This window comes from Oryx dammah, unplaced genomic scaffold (assembly GCF_014754425.2).
Source record: "Oryx dammah isolate SB20612 unplaced genomic scaffold, SCBI_Odam_1.1 HiC_scaffold_2, whole genome shotgun sequence".
Classification (NCBI taxonomy): domain Eukaryota; kingdom Metazoa; phylum Chordata; class Mammalia; order Artiodactyla; family Bovidae; genus Oryx; species Oryx dammah.
The window spans coordinates 198,141,820-198,161,557 of NW_024070186.1; the positions used below are offsets into that span (position 1 = coordinate 198,141,820).

At 67.9% G+C, this 19,738-nt stretch overlaps 1 protein-coding gene across 4 annotated transcripts in view; it reads left to right on the forward strand.

The window, feature by feature from the left end:
* Window positions 1-7,010: 7,010 nt before the first annotated feature.
* Window positions 7,011-19,738, forward strand: part of INTS1 (integrator complex subunit 1) — a 24,441-nt gene continuing 11,713 nt past the window's right edge. For 2 of the 4 annotated variants that reach the window (XM_040231861.1, XM_040231881.1), the window contains exons 1-24: window positions 7,011-7,358; window positions 8,008-8,298; window positions 10,450-10,646; window positions 10,919-11,056; window positions 11,308-11,467; window positions 11,573-11,678; window positions 11,767-11,959; window positions 12,052-12,197; window positions 12,328-12,469; window positions 12,719-12,895; window positions 13,324-13,432; window positions 13,986-14,106; window positions 14,443-14,520; window positions 14,602-14,759; window positions 15,211-15,307; window positions 15,774-15,865; window positions 16,013-16,073; window positions 16,538-16,735; window positions 17,003-17,132; window positions 17,321-17,500; window positions 17,806-17,955; window positions 18,293-18,472; window positions 18,594-18,698; window positions 19,508-19,675. In XM_040231861.1, the coding sequence (XP_040087795.1) occupies window positions 7,301-7,358; window positions 8,008-8,298; window positions 10,450-10,646; window positions 10,919-11,056; window positions 11,308-11,467; window positions 11,573-11,678; window positions 11,767-11,959; window positions 12,052-12,197; window positions 12,328-12,469; window positions 12,719-12,895; window positions 13,324-13,432; window positions 13,986-14,106; window positions 14,443-14,520; window positions 14,602-14,759; window positions 15,211-15,307; window positions 15,774-15,865; window positions 16,013-16,073; window positions 16,538-16,735; window positions 17,003-17,132; window positions 17,321-17,500; window positions 17,806-17,955; window positions 18,293-18,472; window positions 18,594-18,698; window positions 19,508-19,675 (3,435 nt within the window). In that variant the 5' untranslated portion in view covers window positions 7,011-7,300. The remainder of the gene's footprint in view (window positions 7,359-8,007; window positions 8,299-10,449; window positions 10,647-10,918; window positions 11,057-11,307; window positions 11,468-11,572; window positions 11,679-11,766; window positions 11,960-12,051; window positions 12,198-12,327; window positions 12,470-12,718; window positions 12,896-13,323; window positions 13,433-13,985; window positions 14,107-14,442; window positions 14,521-14,601; window positions 14,760-15,210; window positions 15,308-15,773; window positions 15,866-16,012; window positions 16,074-16,537; window positions 16,736-17,002; window positions 17,133-17,320; window positions 17,501-17,805; window positions 17,956-18,292; window positions 18,473-18,593; window positions 18,699-19,507; window positions 19,676-19,738) is intronic. The other 2 variants (XM_040231872.1, XM_040231890.1) reach the window with 1 other exon arrangement.

Consider the following 19,738-nt stretch of genomic DNA (forward strand, 5'->3'; position numbering starts at 1 on the left):
AGACGTCCTCCCCGCGGAGACGTCCTCCCCGCGGAGACGTCCTCCCCGCGCAGACGTCCTCCCGGCGCAGACGTCCTCCCGGCGCAGACGCACCTGCAGTGGCGCCGAGGCTCCTAGGAGCGCTCCTTCCAGAGTTTCCATCAAGGTTTACACATGATCGATCCAGCCCCTGGCCATTGACCATTGAACTCACCGGACCTTCTCCGGTCCCCCTGCCCCCACCTCCTCCGAGCTGGGGGTGGGGTGCAGCTATAAGCTCCATCCCCTCCTCACGAGGGTGGTTCCACCCCAAGGTGCACAAGGCCCCGCCTCCTTAGCGTGAACTCCGGTGGGGTCCACGGGAGTTGTTAGGAACAACCGCAGGCAACCCTGCCCTTCAGGAAGCTTCAAGGCTTCAGGAGCTCCCCGCCGGGAGGTCTGCACGAAGACCAGGCGTATCCTTATTTTAAAACAAAGGCCATTCGGCTGTGGCGGGTCTTAGTTGTGGTCCAGGGGGTCTAGTTCCCTGACCAGGGATCGAACTCCCAGCTGGGAGCGCGGAGTCGTAGCCCCTGGACCACCCGGGAAGTGCACACCCTTCCTGTTATACAGTGTTGCCGGCCCTGTCTCTCTGCCTCTTGACCTGGAAACCTGGTGTCCCGCAGTGAGGTGGCCGGAGCCGCGGGCAGCTGCCCCTAAGGAGGCCCCAGCCCCTGACCAGACTGACCGTGGGTGCTGCCGTCCAGACCTCTGTCCCTGCCTCCCCGCCCCACGCGTGTGCGTGCACACCCCCCCCCCAGAACTGCCCAGCTGAGTCCAGTGAGCCCGGGGCCGGGAGAGATGGCAACACGGGCTGTGAATAGAGCCCCGTGAGCCGTGGGGCCTGTGCCCCCTCCCCCACCGGCCTCTGCTCAGCCTGCGAATATCGCCGAGACCAAGCCAACCTGGGGACGTCGGACTCGGTTCTGAGCCAAGGTGGAACACGTGCCGGCGTGTGAGCCTGTGAGGGCCCTTCCCACAGAAAAGTGTCAGCTGGGAGGAGGTCGGAACCTCTGGGACATCTGTCTGTGTATCTGCTTTCAAGTGGGAAGAAGAAAGAAAAATCTGTGAGGGTATTTTTCTAATTTCAAACCTGGTACACGCTCTTAGCAGGCAACTTGGGCAAACCCCACAAGGAAACCGAACCCGGCTGGGGAGCGGGGAGGTTCCGAGGCGGTGTCGGGACGGCGAGACGGGCGCGTGGACTCGGGGCTGCCCTGGGCAGGGGGGCGCCGCCTCGCTGTGGGCGTCTCAGGAGCCCTGCCCGGCCCTCCAGCTGGAGAATAGGAGAGAAGCAGGGGCTGGCCTGAGGGTCTCCGTCCGCCGACCAGGGCGAGTGCAGGCCTGGAGGAGCCCCTCCCGTCCCGTGAGCCTGGCCCTGACACCAGTGACCCCAGCCCTGCCAGCCCCGGGCCCTTGACCCCTGACCTCTTCTCCCCACCGTAGCTGACCAGCCCCTCAGGTGCCCCTGGGGCTTCCCGGCCGTGGTGGAGGTGCTCAGCCTCGGCTGCTCTGGGGAGCCCGGAACCCGGTGGAGCGCTGGTTGGGGGGTCGGGCTGGGCCTGGGCTCCCTGCTACTTAGTCCACTTGCTCTGGTTCTCCAGTGGGGTTCCCTGGGGCCCCAGGGTTCCAAAGGCAGAAGGATCCTGGCCCGCCCCCCGCCCCCCCGCCCCCCTGGGGCACCCGGCTCCTCCCCACCCTGCTCTCTGTGGCTGACACTTGCTTCCCACAGCCTCACAGGCTCTCGAAGGCGTGGGAGCCGCGTGTCACAAGTGGGTTGGCGTTTCCACCGGAGCTGGGCCCTGGGCTCAGTCTTGTCCCCAGAGGCGCTGAGCCTGGTCCTGGGTGCTGGGTGGGTGGGTGCAGGCCCCACAGAGTGTGCCAGCCCTCGCTGGGCAGGAGGAGGCGCCGGCTGACATGGGACCATCCCTGGAATCCGTTTGCTGGGCATGCCCGCGGCCTGGTGGGAAGCATGTCCTCAGAGAGGCTCTCCCGTGGGGGCCGCCCCCCAGGCCTGCTTCTCAGCCTCAGGTCCCCACACCCTGGGCGGTGCCGGCGGAGAAACTGAGGCCTGGGGCCCCTCCGGGCAGGCAGCCTTCCTGCTCCCACCCCTTCCCCTGACGGGTCAGCTTCCTCGGGAGCTGCCTGTTCTATTTTCAGACCATTGTTGGAAGGCGCTTCCCACCTCCGGCCAGAGGCGGCCTCCCTGGGGCTTCTGTGCCACCTCCCTGGCCCCCCAGCCCCCGGAGAGGCTTCAGGGGGGTGGGGGTGCGGGGGGCGCCCAGGGCTCCCGCTCCCCAGCTGGCCTCACCACAGCTGCACCCCGTGGCAGGCCCCTGCACCCCCCGACAGCCCTGGCGTTGGCGGAGGGAATTCCCGAGAGTCCCCACGGCCGCTGACTCACGGCTGACCCCGTCTCCGGTGCAGAGGAGGTGGCCTCTAGATTTAGGAGCTGATGGGTCCCCAGCCTGTGGTAGTCGCTGGGGGGCGCCCATCTCCCAGCCCCTGCAGCGTGAGTGCTGGGCCGGGTCAGGCCTGGCTGGGCTGGGGACCCCTGCCCCAGCCAAGGAGACCTCAGCCAGAGACCCCTCGCCCCCTGGGGCTAGAACCCAGCTCAGGGGGTGCCCAGGGCCCCAGACTGGAGCAGCTGCTTCCTGCATGGAGGCCGTTAGACCACGTGCAGCTGCAGCCCTGCCCCCTCCCCAACCCTGGGGGCCTGGGGTAGGTGCCTCTCACCTCTGACCCCCCACCTCCCGGCCCCCTCAGCTCCTAAGACGGGCAGGTGCCGGGGAGGGGCCGCCCTCCTGCCTCCTGCAGAGCCTCGGGGGCTTGGCGGAGGTGTGTGTCTGCCACGCGGCCGCCAGGTCAGGAGTCTGAGGGCTGAGGGTTCTCACCGTGGCTTCGGGGTCACTGCCGAGATGGCCTGGAGCTGTGGGGGTCAGAGGCCTGGGCTTGTCCAGCCGACGCGTCCGTCCAGGCTGAACCCCACGCCGGCCCATCCCAGCTTCTCAGGTCGCGACCTCGCTCTGCCTGCCCGGTCCACTCACCCCACCCCCGTTCATCTGGCAGGGGACACGCCGTGAGGTGCTGCTGGGGGGGGGGGGAGGCAGGAGGACGCAGGCCTTGAAGAAGGAGGCAAACAATAGGGTTTTGGGGTGGCGGGGGCTCCAAAGGGAGCTGTTGGGGGCCCGGGCCACGGTCCTGGGGTGAGGATGGCAGCGCCTGGGGTTTCTGACGCAGGAAGAGCCTGGGCGGGCAGAGGGCCCGAGACAGGAGCCTGGCGCACGCAGAGATGAGAAGGCTGAGGTGCCGGACGGGGTTGGGGGGCGGCAGACCAGGTGAGGGTCCTGGGAATGCAGCTGGCGTGGCGGGAGGGCAGCCCCAGGACACATGTCCACCCCGGGCCCCTGGAGTGGACTTGTCGGGAAACAGGGTCTTGGTGGCTCTAATTCAGGGAAAGCCCTCCAGCTGGGGTCGTCTGGGTTGGGGGGGCCCTACATCCACCAAGAGAAAAGGGGACCAGAGAGGGGCAGCCTGGGGATCAGGCAGCAGAGACGGCGGGTGCGGCCGGAGCCCAGGAGCCGGTGCTCTGAGCTGGAAGGGGCAGAGGGCTCCTCCTTGGACGCCCAACCTCGACGCCCAGCCTGCAGGGCACGCTTGTGCTCCAGCCACCCGGTGGAGGGGCTTCCCTGGGAAGCTAACGAATGCAGTGGGGTCTCAGGCAGGCCTGGAGACCCCTGCATTCTCGGGGAACCTGTGGAAAGCAGGTCCACCCCCCAGACTCAGTTCTGGGGGCAGACCAGGTGGCCCCTCGCTGCCCCTGCAGCCCCTTCCTCCCTCCTGGACCGGGCGCAGCAGAGCTCCAGGTGGCCGGCCGGTGCCACGGCGGACGGGCCTCCAGCGCTGCTGCCCCGGAATCCCAATGGGAAGGATCTGTCCATCACCCCTTGACCTCTGACCTCTGTGACCCCAACCTCAGCATCTGGGGCTTGTCCGGAAAGTTCAGGCAGGCAGGCAGGTTCCATTCCACAAGGGCTGGGCGCTGTCCCTGAGGCACTGCCCGTGAGCACAGATGCCAGGTGTACGAGCTGCCAGGGTGGAGGCCCCAGCAGAACGGCCACTGCCTGCCCCGGCGAGGGGAGCCTGGAGGACTTCATGGAAGAAGGGACTGTGCTGGGAGGCTGGCTTGTGAAGGAAGAAGAGGCTGTCCAGTGAAAAAGAGGCTGAAGTCCCAGGGAGAGGCCAGGGTGGTGACTGCCAGCCTGGACCGTGCCTGCCCCTCCTGGGACACAGAGGGAGGCTGGGGCCTCAGTGGCCCCCGCGGGAGGAGCCGGGACAGCCCCGTGGGGCAGGCGCGCTGCCCTTCCTTCCCTAGTGGAAACCTTTTCTGGGCCATTCACATATCAGTGAAAATGAAGCACCCAGAGAGGTCGCTTGCCCGGCCGTCCCCGCCCAGCCTGGCCTGCTCATAACCATGGGGAGCACTGGGTGTGCTTCCCAGACCGTTTCCGCCGTTAGGTAGATGTGCTGACTTCCGACATCCTGACGCACGGGCGGCTTCTTTCCCTTCGCCACCCATCGGGCCGTTCCATCACAGGAGGTCTGCTTGGTCCTTCCGCAGCAGCTTCTGACGAGGGCGTCGTCTGGACGCCCTCCAGGCAGCCGGACCCCGGGCCTCCAAGAGGCTCAACTTGGTGCTGGAATTCCTGCACATTTGGGGTCAGACCCTAGGAGTGCTGGCTGGGTCAGAGGTCGGGCACAGCTGACAGAATCAGGTTGTCGCTAGACATCCCCCGGGATGGTTGTACGCTCCAGCGGCGTGGGGGCGGCTGGCGGCCCCGGGGGAAGGCCAGCTTTGGCAGAGCCTCTGCCGGAACCTGGCCTTGGCGTGAGGGCTCCCTGAGCTGTCTTCCTGGAGCCCCGCTGTCTGCAGCAGTCCCAGGTTTGAGAAGGGAGCCTCTCCAGCGCAGCCAGGGGCAGCCTTGATGGGGAGCGCTGGGCGGGCCGCCGGCAGTCTGATGCAGAGGGGTTTTCTTTTTTGTTTGTTTCAATTTTTAAAGTTTATTCTTACTAGAAGGATAATTACACTACTGTGTTGGTGTCTGCCGTACACCGACACGGGTCAGCCATAGGTGTGCGCGTGTCCCACCTCCAACGCCATCAGAGGGGGAGTGTCTTGACCTGTACGCCCACCCCAGCGCCCCTGCAGCCCAGCCTCCCCGCCTGTCTTCCCTATCGGGAGGCGGGCACCTCTCTCCTCACTGAGTGTCCCTCCCTTGCTCCACCCTTCATTCTTCACCATCCGTTATTCCTCCGGGCAGACCAGCTCCAAGGAGGCAAAACAGAGTCCAGCCCTCCCTGCAGCCTCTGCTGAGCCTTTGGCCCTCTGGCCCCCACTCCCTTCACCTGGAGGTGCTGGCTCCCTGGCAGCTTCCGGAGCTTGCCTGGCACCATCCGGGGGTGCTCAAGGTCAGCCTCTCTGGTGTTGAGGGTCCCTGGAGAGCAGTGCTTCCTGCAGACGCCCCTGGGAGCCTTTGGACCCTTGGCTTAGAACCTCAACACCCCAACTGCAACTGATGTTGTCACAGCAGAGAGAAGCGCGACCTCGGCCCCCCCTTGCCCCAGGTGGGCAGCAGACCCGTCGGGGTGGGGGGGGGGGGAGCGGGGGCGGGGCTGGTGGGGTCAGGGAATGCCTCTCTCTGGCTGGGGCTGGGCTGTGAGACCCACACAACATCTCTGCTCAGGGGGGTTCCCTGGCGGCGCGGTGGATAAGAGTCCGTGTGCCAATGCTGGGGACACAGGCTCGGTCCCTGGTCCGGGAAGACCTCACGTCCCGTGGAGAGAGTAAGCGTCTGCACCACAATTTCTGAAGCCCCTGCACGAAGGAGCCCGTGCTCTGGGACAAAAGAAGCCACTGAAGTGAGCCGCTCGCACCCCAAAACCGTAGGGAGCCCCACTCGCCGCAGCTGGAGGGAGGCCCACACTGCAAGGGAGACCCAGCGCAGACAAAAACAAGTATACTCAGTTTTAAAAACCAAACAAGAAACCACCTCTGCACAAACACCCTCACAGAGACGTGACCGAGACCAGCAGGGCTGCTAGCTGACGAACGTCCCAGGAGCCCTTGCTCCGACCACCACCCTCGGGAGGAAGGCCGGTCCGGGGCTCGGAGGGCAGGCCCCGGCTCTGACAGCCGCCGGCAGCCGGTCCGGTGCGTCTTCGCTGACCGCCGTCCGCAGGTTTTCACCTGGCCCCCCCCCCCCCCCCCCCTTTCAGAGCTCAGCGCTGCCCGCGCCGCAGCAGTCACTGAACGCGCTCCGCTTCTCCGCTCCGGGCCCAGGCCGGCCTCGTTCGTCAGCGATGCCGCCTTTCCGGCGCGCTCGTCGGTGAGCGGCGCCGCGTCCTTCCCACGGTCGCCTCGTCCTGCGCGCGGGGACCCTCCGCGCTGCCTTCGAGGGGGGCCTGGCTTCCACCCGATGCTCGGTCCCGGTTGGGAGGCGGGGACGGCGTGGAGACCCCCAGGAGGAGGAGGGCGTGAGGGTCTCGCGTGGGGCCGCACTCGGCGCGTGGTCGGCGACCGCGGCCTCAGCACTGAGCGCGCCCGCTGCGCAGGCCGGCGCCCCGAGGCCGCGGGAGGCCCTGCCCGGTGCCGGCTCGGCCCCCTCCCGGCTGCGGGCTCCCTCCTAGACGCCCCCGGGGGACCCCGCAACCTGCCCTTCGGCCCACAGGTGGGAGAGCACGCACGCGGAGCGGCCGAGGCCCCCCCTTCCGAGCTGCGTGGCCGTGGGCTCGACACTCAGTAAGGGCAGCCGCACCTGCGCGAGCGGGTGGGTGACAGAACCCGCCTCACCGAGGAGGCTGCACCGGCCTCCCGCCGCCAGAGGGCGCGGCAGGCACCGCCGACCCGCTCGCATTCCCAGCCTCCTGCCCCGCCCCCTCGCAGTTTTGCTTCCGGGTGCTCCGGAAGTCGGGCTGGAAGGGCCACTTCCGGTTCCGGGGCGGCCGCGGCGGTACCCGGGCGCCACTGCGATGGGCCCCTGTCGATCTCACTAGAAGGGACTGGGCCGCCTCCGCCGGAGAGACAGAGCCTCCCGGGATCCAAGGCGGAAGGGCGGGGTCGCGCGGCCGCTTCAGGAGTTGCTGCCTGCGACGGGGCGGAGCGTTCGCCCCGGGCCGCAGTCCCAGATTGGAATGAATGGGCGAGCGGCGGGCTGCTGACTAGCGCCGGTCTTTCCCTCAGTGCGGCGTCGGCAGCGCGGAGCGGCGAGGGCTCGGGGGCAGGATGAACCGGGCCAAGCCCACCACTGTCCGCAGGCCCAGCGCTGCGGCCAAGCCTTCGGGTGCGCGGCCTCTCCCCGCGGCACGCGGCGCAGCGCCTTCGGGTCGCGGCTTTGTTTCTCCGAGCCGAACGCGGTTCCTAGGAATGGGGTCTCGGACAGCAGCCCTTGGTCCCGGGGGCCCTGGGAGTCCCGGGACGGGGGTTTGGGACCGCCGCCACCGCCTCCTCGACCCAGGCCGTCTCGTTGGTCTGTGCATCCGAGGCCGCGGACAGCAAGCAGCCCAGGAGTGCCTGGAGGGAGGAGGGGGCGGTACAAGCAGGGGCTGACAGCGGGCTGGAGCCAGACTGGCCTCCAACCCGCGCTCCGCTCCTCCTAGCTGAGTGGCCTGGGCGCTTTACCTAACCTCTCTTGTGTCTGGAGGTACTCAACCTGTAAAGGGAGGTTAATGACGCCTGTTTCAGAAACTTGTTGAGGGTGAAGGGGAACAGATGCTGATCGGCTGGAAACGGCCTGGTCTGTAGTCAGCGCCGTGTGACTGTCTGTTGTTGCTCACTGGCCAGCCCCAGCACTGCTGTGGACTTGCTGGGTGTCTTGTTTTTTCGCCTGCCCCAAGCGTAGTTGAATCCCCATGGAAATCGTGGGAGGTTGGAGTTGTTCTCGGACTCCCTTTCCACCTAGCTGCTTTGTGAAGGTGCGTGTCCCTCTGCAGGTCACCCTCCACCAGGAGACTTCATTGCTCTGGGCTCAAAGGGTCAGACCACTGAGTCGAAGACAGCCTCCACCCTGCTGAAGCCTGCCCCTTCCGGCCTGCCCTCGGAGCGGAAGCGAGATGCTGCGGCTGCGTTGGCGGGTGCCTCGGCGCTGCCAGGGCTCACCAAGCGCCCCAAGCTCTCCTCCACGCCCCCGCTGAGTGCTCTGGGACGCCTGGCCGAGGCTGCGGTTGCAGAGAAGCGTGCCATCTCTCCCTCCATTAAAGAGCCATCCGTGGTCCCGATTGAAGGTAAAGACAGCCTCTGGACATCTCCCAGAGAGCACAGCCCCTGCCTCGTCCCTGCACCAGGGTTCAGAAAGGCTACTTCCAGGCTCAGCACTGGAGGCTCTTCGGAGAACGGAGAACAGGATTCAGCTATGAGTATGTTTTCCGGAGCATCTCATAGGACCGCAGCTCTGCTTCAGGCTGACAGTGATGAGAGGTGCTCGGCAGTCAGGGCAAGGTGGCCCAAGTCGATCCGGGGCCGCTGCTGAGTGTGCGCCTCCGTGGCCCTCTCTGGGGAGCAGACAGCCGTGCAGGGGCCTCCTGCATTGGAAAGCCTCGTAACGGATTTCTGTTGGCCCTGCTCCAGGGCTGGAGCCGGCGTGAGCCTGATGCCCTCCTGGAGGGCTGCCTGCTCCGGTCCTTGGGGAACAGGCTCACTCTTGTTCCCTTGCTGGTCTGGCGTATTTTCTGAGGCCGCCTCTGTGACAGTCTTCTCTGAGCACAGGGAGTCCAGGGCAGTGCAGACAGACAGGTGCTGTCCTTGGGGGCTGTGCGTCTCGTGAGGACCCTGTCCACCCAGGACGAGGTGGTTCGTGCTGCCTCATCCCTCTTCCCAGCTCCGAACAATGCAGAGTTTACCTGCTTGCTTTTTATCTCTTAGCTGATGACGTCTCACGATAGCGTTAGAGACAGGCATGCAGCTTGCCCACAAGACCGCTGTTGACACGGAAGCTGTTAGCTCTGCACCTGGCATTCCCGTTTTCCTGGAGGTCGGGTCTGTTGAACGTCACACCAGTCCCGGTGTTAAAGTGTGCCGGTGACCAGAGGCAGCCGGGGCGGGGAAAGCCCATCAGGGAAGCAGGGAGAGAGGAGGCCTGTCGGGGACTGTGGCGGGAAAACAGAGCCTGAGAGGCTGGCTGGGATTCGACTGGCAGTGAGAAGCCGTGGCGTGGTGGCCTTCGTGCTGGTGGAGGGGCCTGTGCTCAGGGCAGGGCCGGGGCTGCAGCGGTGAGACCAGGGCAGAGGCTGGCCCTGGGTTGCGCTGGGTGGCAGCCGCCTCGGATCTCTGGCTCGGGGTCCCTCCCCGGCGGCTGGGCCAGGTCAGCGCCGGGAGCACTTGAGGGGCCGAGTCCCGACTCAGGCCACAGCTCTCTCCTCACTGGCCGTGCTTTGGTTTTGCCAGCACACAGGTCCCAGATAAGGTGGCTTTGACGGCTACGTGGAGTGTGGTCATGAAAGGCGTGTTACAAACGCAACACGTTTAGCAAAACAGAAGAGGCTGCGTTCAGCTACTTCATGGCGTCTGGCACGTGGCGTGTCTCCACGGCCAGGACCTTCTGAGCTCCACTCCTCTGTCCTGTCTGTCTGTCTTTCTCCCTGGCACGTGGAAATCACTTGGGAAGTGTCGGTCAACCTCTGTCCTCCACGCATTTGAGTCAGAAATCCGTTGCGTCGCCATCACTTGGGTATCTAAAAACACAGTCCTAAAAAAATCTCTTTGAGTCTGAAAAATCACAGTGGAAGTGAGAGAGTAGGTGGACCCAGAAGATCACGAGTGCGGCACAGGTCAGACATGGGTGGAGCTGAGCCTGGCCCAGGGGGGCCCTCAGAGGTGGGGAGCGGGGAGGGGGGCCTCTGGTCCCGTCATAGAGAAGGAAGGTGGGGGCCAGGATGCCCAAGGAGGTAGCAGGAGGAAGAGAGCACAGGGCAGCTGTGCGTGGGGAGAGTCAGAGCCCCCCGGCGGGCTCTCTCAGAGAACCGGGGAGCAGCCTCTGAGGGGCAGACACGGGGAGGCCGCAGTGGAGGAGGAGGCCACAGGTGGCACCCGGCCGGCTCACTTGGAAGCTTAGAAAAAAGGACCAATTTGTAGAAAAAGAGGTGTTCCTAAGCCAGGTCACCCTCGAGTAGCCATGTGGGTGCAGCGAGAGGGCTCTGGCAGGGCCCGGTGGGCTCCCGCACGGCCCCTCCTGGGGCTGGTCACTCCTGGGGGTCGGGCGACCCCTGCACTGCACGGCCCGGGTGCGCCCCCTACTTCCCTGGGGACCTGCGGTCGTGGCTCCACCCCAGGCCCTCAGTCAGGTCCCTGGAGGTCGCCCTCGGCAGCCCCTGGCCTAGGGGCCCCACGGGGCGGTCTCGCTCGGGGCTGCTCCCCTGACCGGGCTGTCCCCCCGGCAGTCCCACCCACGATGCTGCTGGACGAGATTGAGGCGGCCGAGCTGGAGGGCAATGATGACCGGCTGGAGGGCGTGCTGTGCGGGGCCGTGAAGCAGCTGAAGGTGACGCGGGCCAAGCCGGACAGCGTCCTGTACCTCAGCCTCATGTACCTGGCCAAGATGAAGCCCAACATCTTCGCCACGGAGGGCGTCATCGAGGTGAGGGCCGCCACCCCCTCCATGCCAGGGAGCGGGGAAGGCGAGGTGAGGGCCACCGCCCCCTCCGTGCCGGGCAGCGGGGAGGGCGAGGTGAGGGCCGCCACCCACTCCGTGCCGGGCAGTGGGGAGGGCGAGGTGAGGGCCGGGCCTCCCCCTCCGTGCCGGGCAGCGGGGAGGGCGAGGTGAGGGCCGCCGCTCCCTCGGTGCCGGGCCACGGGGAGGGAGGGCGAGGTGAGGGCTGGGCCTCCCCGCCACCGTGCGGCCTCCCGCAGGCGCTGTGCAGCCTCCTGCGGCGGGACGCCTCCATCAGCTTCAAGGCCAAGGGGAACAGCCTGGTGTCCGTGCTGGCGTGCAACCTCCTCATGGCCGCGTACGAGGAGGACGAGAACTGGCCCGAGATCTTCGTCAAGGTGAGCGGCTCCTCCCAGGCGAGCACTCTTGGTGAAGGGGGCAGAGGGCTGTGATCGGGGCAGGGGGACTGCTGGACCACCACGGGGTAAAGGCATCTGAGGGCTGCGTGTGGCAACCCAGGGCATCTCCTCTCCCGAGCTGCTGGCTGTGAAGGGGCAGCCGGGGCCTGGGGAGGCTCCCAGCTTGCTCCTGCCCACGCACAGGGTGTCGCAGTAGAGGGCAGGCTGAGGTTCGGGCTCCGTCCTCACAGGTATACATCGAAGACTCCCTGGGGGAGCGGATCTGGGTGGACAGCCCACACTGCAGGACCTTCGTGGACAACATCCAGACGGCCTTCAACACCAAGATGCCCCCCAAGAGTGTACTCCTGCAGGGGGAGGCGGGGCGTGGTGGAGGGGACCTCAGTGCTGGTGAGAGCCCCTGCGGCAGCTTAGCTGGGCTGGGGTTCCCTGTGGGAGGGGCCTGGGCATGCGGCGCCGGGGGGAGCCGGTGTCCACTAGGCGCTCCTTCTGCAGGAAGCAGCCCACACCCGTCCCTCACGGAGGAGGAGGACAGCCAGACGGAGCTCCTGATCGCCGAGGAGAAGCTCAGCCCCGAGCAGGAGGGCCAGCTCATGCCCAGGTAGGTGTGCCGCACGCCCCCCGCCCGCATGGCCCCGGGAGAGCACCCCCAGCCGCCTGCCTTCCTGCCTGCTGCCGTCCCCCCTCTGGCCTAGGTACGAGGAGCTGGCAGAGAGCGTGGAGGAGTACGTCCTGGACATGCTGCGCGACCAGCTCAACCGGCGGCAGCCCATCGACAGCGTCTCGCGGAACCTCCTGCGGCTGCTCACCTCCACCTGTGGCTACAAGGAGGTGCGGCTGATGACGGTGCAGAAACTGGAGATGTGGCTGCAGAACCCCAAGGTGAGGCGCGCGGGTAAACGCGCACGCGGGGCCCCTCGGCGCCCGAGGCCGCGGGGCTGACGGCGTCTCCCGCTCTCCTCCGCCCCGCGCAGCTGACACGGCCCGCCCAGGACCTGCTTATGTCCGTGTGCATGAACTGCTGCACGCACGGCGCTGAGGACGTGGACGTCATCTCCCACCTGGTCAAGATCCGCCTCAAGCCCAAGGTGCTGCTCAACCACTACATGCTCTGCATCAGGTGCGCGGGGCGGGGCGGGGGGGGCGGGGCCGAGGGGGCAGGGGGGGGTGTGGGGGGCGCGGGGCTGCCGGGGGCGTGGGGGGGGCGCGGGCGGCAGCCGCTGGAGCTCCCTCTGCTTGGCTGTGCCCAGGGAGCTGCTGAACGCGCACAAGGACAACCTGGGCACCACGATCAAGTTCGTGGTCTTCAACGAGCTCTCCAACGCGCGGAACCCCAACAACATGCAGACTCTGCACGCCGCGCTGCAGCACAGCTCCGAGCTGGCGCCCAAGGTGGGGCCCCGGGACCCCACCCCAGAGCCTGCCGGGAGGAGAGGGCGTGGACCTGTGTGCGCAGAGCGCTGTGAGGAGGCTCTGGCTGTGCAGCAGCGGCCGTTGGGGCCGGTCCCGGGGTGTCTGGGTCGCGGGCTCTCTGGGCAGGCCTCCTGTTGGCCCAGGAGGATGAGAACTGCGTGGGGGGGGGGTAGGGGGCGCTGCGTGGCCTGGGGCAGGCAGCCTGCAGCTCCCGCACTCTCTCCGCAGTTCCTGGCCATGGTGTTCCAGGACCTGCTGACTAACAAGGACGACTACCTGCGGGCCTCGCGGGCCCTGCTGCGCGAGATCATCAAGCAGACGAAGCACGAGATCAACTTCCAGGCCTTCTGCCTCGGGCTCATGCAGGAGCGCAAAGAGCCCCAGTACCTGGACATGGAGTTCAAGGTGCAAGGCGCCCTGCCCCGCCCCGCCCCGCCCCCTCCCGCCCCGCCGCGGGGTGGGGGCAGCTGTCTGGTGTGCGCAGACCAACGGCACCCCCAGGGCCGGGGGTCTATTCACGGTGGATTTTGGGGGGCTTGGGGAGGCGGGAAGGGCCTCCGGAGAATAGGATTTGGGGCCGAGGGTGGCGGATCTGGAGTGCCACGTGGGCGGGTCAGCAGACAGCCTGTGGGGATCCTGTTCTCTGGAGGGTAGCTCAGTCCAGCTCTGTGGGCCGAACCTCCCTCTGCAGCCCGACCTGGCCTTGCTGTGGCCGGTTCTTGGTCCCTAGCCTCCTGCCGCCTGGCTGGCCGTGGTGGGGGGCAGTTAGAAGGGAGACAGGGACGTAACCCACTGAGCTGAGCTGGGCTGGGCGGGGCTGCTCTGTCGTGCAGGAGCGCTTCGTGGTGCACGTCACAGACGTGCTGGCCGTGTCCATGATGCTCGGCATCACCGCCCAGGTGAAGGAGGCTGGCATCGCCTGGGACAAAGGAGAGAAGAAGAGTGAGGAGCAGGGGGCGGGCTGCCTGCTGCGGGGGGCTCTCGTGGTGGGGAGGCGGCCTTGGGTGGGAGAAGGGGGCTCTGCTCTGAGTGTGGGCCTGGGGCGGGAGGGTCGCAGCTGTGGCTCCGTTCTTGGAGTCCCAGGAGCTTTTGAAACTGCTGGTTCCTACTCTGTCCAGGCAGAGAGCAACCGCTCCCAGCCTGGGGTCGCTCTCTGCTGGTTTGATTGTGCGGGTCCTGGTGCCTTTGGGCTGGGGGTAGGGTGGGGGGCCAGGGCAGCGGTGTCTGGGTCAGCCTGCTCTGGGTCATTACTGACCCTGTAAAGGGTTGGCTGCAAGGCCCTTTAAGCGATTGGCTGGAAGGACACTTGGGATTTCAGGATTTCAGTTCCCTGAGGTGTTCTCAGGCCTGGAGGACAGTCAGGTACCTGTTCGCTGAGCCTTGCTCCAGCCGTCTTGGCCCCGCCCCTCTGAGGTCTCAGGATGCTTGTGCTGCCCAGGCCTTCTCCGTGCGCCTGGTTGACGTGCAGACGCCATAACCGCCTCCTCCTCCCCAGACCTGGAGGCGCTGCGCTCCTTCCAGAACCAGATTGCCGCGATCCAGCGCGACGCCGTTTGGTGGCTGCACACCGTCGTGCCTTCCATCAGCAAGCTCGCCCCCAAGGACTACGTGCACTGGTGCGCCCCGCCCCGGCCAGCCACGCTCCTGGGGCTCGCGGGTGACGAGTGACAGGGCTGTGCAGCAGCGGCCGTTGGGGCCGGTCCCGGGGTGCCAGTGGGCAACAGCCAACACCTCGTGGTGTCCGAGCTTCCAGCAGGGCCTGGGGGAGGCGGAATCCTGTCTGGTGGGGTTGGGAGCCCCCTGTTGGGAGGGGCCCATCTCCTGCCAGCCTCCCTGGCCTCACTGCAGAGCCAGGAGCCCAGCCATCCCTCTGTGCACAGGCTTCCCCGCTCATGGGGGCTGACGGGGTGGGGGCCCCAGGACCCGGGGCTGACGGCCCTCCCGCCCTGCAGCCTCCACAAGGTTCTCTTCACGGAGCAGCCCGAGACCTACTACAAATGGGACAACTGGCCGCCGGAGAGTGACCGCAAGTGAGCAGGCCCGCGGGCGGGAGCGGGGCCGGGGGCCTGGGGTGGGCTCCCATGAGCCCACCTCTGCCTCTCTGCCCGCAGCTTCTTCCTCCGCCTCTGCTCGGAGGTGCCCATCCTGGAGGACACACTGATGCGCATTCTGGTCATCGGGCTCTCGCGGGAGCTCCCGCTGGGCCCCGCCGATGCCATGGAGCTGGCCGACCACCTGGTGAAGCGGGCTGCGGCCGTGCAGGCAGACGGTGAGGGCCTCCCGCTGCCGGCTCCCCTCCCCGTGACCTCCTGGGCCTCCGTGTGTTCTCTGCACGGGTGAACTCAGCAGGAGTGTCTGTCTCCCACCTCTCTGAAGGGCTGCGGGGGGCCCTGACGCGGAGCCGTCCTCTTCTAGAGCACGTGTCTCGCTGCTGGTGGGCCTGGGCTGACGTGCAGCGTTGGGGGCTCGCCGTCCCCCCGCCCTCCCTGGCGCGGCCGCTGCACCCACGGGTGTCGGCGCGTCCTTGCCCGTCTGTGAGCCCGGCTGTGCTGCACCCTCGGGCGCTGCGCTCCCTGGCGCCCTGGGGCTCCTGCGGCAGCGCGCCCTGTGCCTGCATTGTCCCTGCCCCACCTGCCCCACGTCCTCGCTCCCGGACGCTCGCGGCCCGAGTCCGGGCGGGACGCCCACCGAGGGACCCGCGTGTGGCTCCCACATTTCAGACGTGGACGTGCTGAAGGTGGAGCGAGTGCAGCTGATCGACGCCGTCCTGAACCTGTGCACCTACCACCACCCCGAGAACATCCAGCTCCCGCCAGGGTGAGGCCCCGAGCTCTCCTCCGCCCGCACCCCTCTGCTACCTAGTTCCGTGTGTGTGAGCCCGCAGCCATGTCTGGCCTCAGGCGACAGTGAGTTCCCACCGTTTCCTCAGCGCTGATCGCGGTGCAGTCTTCGTTTACCCCATGCATCACTCGTTGGCGGCTGTGACAGGGTGGTCTCAGCGCACCCGCAGGGCTCCGCAGCCGTCGTCTGTGGGACTGACAGCGTTGTCCCTCCAAGAAGCCTCTCCCCATCCACTGGTGCTCCCCTCTCGTTCCCCTCAAGCACACGTGGCCGTCAGACACCATGCATCCTGTAGCTTGGACGTTTTTGGACGTTTCACGTCTGAGATGTGGCGGCAGGGTGGCCCCTCTCAGGACGCGTGTGCCGTTGCTGCCCGGGCCCCGACCCGTCCGCCTCTCGGACCTCTGGTGCCGAGGCTGAGCTGTGGACACCTCACTTCCAGGTACCAGCCTCCGAACCTCGCCATCTCCACCCTCTACTGGAAGGCGTGGCCCCTCCTGCTGGTGGTCGCTGCGTTCAACCCGGAGAACATTGGTGAGCGCCCCCTGCCCCACCCCGCCCTGCCCCGGCCACCTGAGCCTCTGTGGGCCTCGCCTCTCCTGGACGTCCCGCTTGTCAGGCCGGGGGGCAGAGCCCGGCTGGGGGCCGGGGCCCCGCGCCACCTGTCGCCTCGCCCCCTAGGCCTGGCCGCCTGGGAGGAGTACCCCACGCTGAAGATGCTCATGGAGATGGCCATGACCAAGTGAGTCGCTCGCCGCAGGCGGGGCTGGGACGCGGGGCTCGGTCACACTCAGAACCTGTGTCGGGGTCCCGGCCCTCGGCCCCCAGAGGGCGGCCGTTGTCTCTGAAGTGGGAGTTGCCCTGGGTGCCTGTGCCGGACCACCTGGCCCGGCGGCAGGGGTCCCGCACGGCCCTCCCGCACGCATGCCGCTCTGGGTCCGGGGCCCCGATGCCTGTCGGCCAGTTCTGGAGGCACCAGCGTGCGGTCGTGTGGAAGGAGAGGGTGGCCGGCTGTGGGCCCTGCAAGGCACCCGCTCCCTCACTGAGGTCTGACTGTGGCCCTGTTGCCGACGGCCCCGGGACGCCTTGCATGGTCTCACGGCTCCGTCCGGTCCTGGGCCGGGGGCGTCGCCACGGGCTCTGCCCCCTACTCTCGAGCGCTACCTGGGGGCGGCACGGCGCCAGGTTCCTGTTTCCTGGTCCCAGCAACTACTCGTACCCGCCGTGCACCCTGACGGACGAGGAGAGCCGCACCGAGATGATCAACCGGGAGCTGCAGGTTTCGCAGCGGGAGAAGCAGGAGATCCTGGCGTTCGAGGGGCATCTGGCCGCAGCCTCTACCCGGCAGACCATCACGGAGAGCAGCAGCCTGCTGCTGTCCCAGCTCACCAGCCTCGAGCCCCAGTGCGTGCGGCCCGGGCCGGGCGGGGGCGTGGCCGGGCGGGGGGCGGCCGGCCTGAGGGGTAGGGGTGGGGTCTGATGGGAGGCCAGGCCACACTGGGGGTGAAGCCGAGAGCCCCCAGGGCCAGGCTGAGAGGGGAGGAGCCACGGGCCTGTGGGAGGACGGGCAGCTGGCTGCAGGTGGGAGGCAGGCAGGTGGCCCCCCCGCCCACTCTTAGCTGGGGCCTCTGCACTGGCCACTCTGACGCGCGTGTCGCCTGGCGCTCTCAGAGGGCCGCCCCGGAGGCCCCCGCCCCACATCCTGGACCAGGTGAAAGGCCTCAACCAGTCCCTGCGCCTTGGGCACCTGCTGTGCCGGAGCCGGAACCCCGACTTCCTCCTCAACATTATCCAGAGGCAGGTGAGTGCCCCCGAGGCTGCGGGGGGCTCCGGCGTTAGACGAGACTGGGGGCTGGAGGGCGCGCCTGGAGACCGGGCCCCTCAGCAACGGCTCCGGGGTGCAGAGGGCTGCCTTGCGGGCAGTTGCGGGGGCTGGGGGGTCGGCAGTGGGGCTGACTGGTGAGAGCCGTGTGCCTGCTGCCCGCCCAGGCCTCCTCGCAGTCCATGCCCTGGCTGGCCGACCTGGTGCAGTCCAGCGAGGGCTCCCTGGACGTGCTGCCCGTGCAGTGCCTATGTGAGTTCCTGCTGCACGACGCCGCCGCCGAGCCCGCCTCGGGCGGGGAGGAGGACGAGGGCGAGAGCAGGGAGCGGCGGGCCAGGAAGCGGCAGGTCAGCGGGCGCCCGGGCCCACACACCCGCCCTGACCCTGTCTCCTGACCCCAGACACCCGGAGCCCACACGCCCGCCCTGATCCCCATCCCCTGACCCCAGACACGTGGGGCCCACACACCCGCCCTGACCCCGCCACCCTCATATGCCCACCCTGACCCCAGACACCTGCCGCCCTCCTGCCCTGACCCCGCCACCCTCACAGGCCCGCCCTGACCCCCGACCCCGGGGCCCCATATGCCCATCCCAGGCCCCACACACCCACCCTGACCCCGTCTCCTGACCCCCAACCCCCATCCCCACAGAGGCAGCAGAAGCAGAAGCAGCTGCTGGGCCGCCTGCAGGACCTGCTGCTGGGCCCCAAGGCAGACGAGCAGACGACGTGTGAGGTGCTGGACTACTTCCTGCGGCGGCTGGGCTCCTCGCAGGTGGCCGCCAGGGCGCTGGCCATGAAGGTGAGGGGACTGGGGCCTCCGCGCCCGGGCACGGTTGTCTCTTCTGTTAAAACGACCGTCTTTCTCACCGGGGCTTCACCGGAAGAGACTGTCAGGGAAAAGGGCACAGTAGTGACGTGCAGACACTGGGTCCTGTCCCGCCTGCGCCCTTCCCGCTCTGGGGTGACCGGAAGTGTCCCGGGGCGGCCCGGTGTCCGTCCTGCCGCCCCCCCCCCCCCCCAGGCGCTGGCGCCGGATTCCCGGGCAGCCGGCCCTCTGTCCTGGCAGCTCTGAGCGCGCGGCGTCTCTGCTGACTGGAGGAAGCCGGCAGCCCCAGAGCCCGCGTGTCCGCTTGTAGGGCCTGTCTCTGGTGCTCTCCGAGGGCAGCCTGCGGGACGGGGAGGAGAAGGAGCCGCCCCTGGAGGAGGACTCGGGCGACGGGGACGCGCTGCAGGGCTACCAGTGGCTGCTGCGTGACCTGCCCCGGCTGCCGCTGTTCGAGAGCGTGAGGAGCACGACGGCGCTGGCGTTGCAGCAGGTGCCGGTTGGGGCGGAGGCGAGGGGCGGGGCGGGGCGAGGGGCGAGGCCGGCCACGACGGGAGGGGCGGGGTGGAGGGGGCGGGGGCCATCCCCCCTGCTCACACGGCCCCCCTCCGCAGGCCATCCACATGGAGACCGACCCGCAGACCATCAGCGCCTACCTGGTCTATCTGTCCCAGCACACACCTGTGGAGGAGCAGGGCCAGCACAGCGACCTGGCCCTGGTGAGGGGCGGGGATGGGGGAGCTTGTGAGCCAGCTGGGTCAAGAGCGGCTCGGCCACACCTTGGCTCTGGGCCCCGAGTGCCGAGCTCCTTGGCAGGGACCTTCTGTCCAGAGCAGGAGTCGAGGGCAGGAGCACCCCGTGTCTCTGTGGTCGCCCAGGGCTGCTTACCTCTGTGGCTCTGGGCCAGCCTGGGAGGCGGAGGGGCCAGGTCCACGCATCCTGCTCCTGTGGGCCCCCGTAAGCCGGGCACGGGCCTGTGTTCTCCCGAGGCCTGCTCTTTCGTGGCTGTCTTTCTCCTGACCTTGCTCTTCTGTGAGCTTGTTGGCTGATAGCGCGGAGGTCCTGAAGGCCCCAGGTCCTTGTAGAGGGAGTGAGTGAAGGGATCGGCTGAGGACTGAGGTTGGTGGGCAGTGGGAGTCTGTCCAAGCCTGGGTTCTTGCCGAGGGGCCGGCGGCCTCTGCCTTCTGAGTCTGGTCTAGGGGCCAGCCTGCCCCGCGTCACTGCTGCCGATTGCAAGTAGATGCGTGTCTGGCTGTGGGCAGGCGGCTTTTCCCTGAGGGTCCTGAGACGCCTGTGTTCCTGTTATCCCCTCCTCCGCGCGGCCAGCCCTCTCCAGTTCACAGCCCGCGCGTCTGAGGGGGCTGCACACGGGGCCTCGTCTGTCGTGGGCGTGCTGGCCGGCGTTGGGGTGTCTGTGCCGAATGGGGTGCGGCGTCGGGTGGCCTTGGACGGGGATGGGCCGTTGGCCGGGCGTGACGGGAGGAGAGCCAGAGCTGCTGACCCCGCCTCCTGCCGCCTGGTCCCCCAGGACGTGGCCCGGCTCATCGTGGAGCGCTCCACCATCATGTCCCACCTCTTCTCCAAGCGCTCCTGCAGCGCTGAGTCAGACGTGGTGCTGGCGGCCCTGCTGTCCATCTTCTCCAGCTACGTGCAGCGCATGCGCAAGAGCAAGGAGGGCGAGGAGGTCTACAGCTGGGTGAGTGGGTGGGTGGGCCCCGCCCCGCCCCGCCCCGCCCCGCCCCGCCCCGCCCCGCCCCGC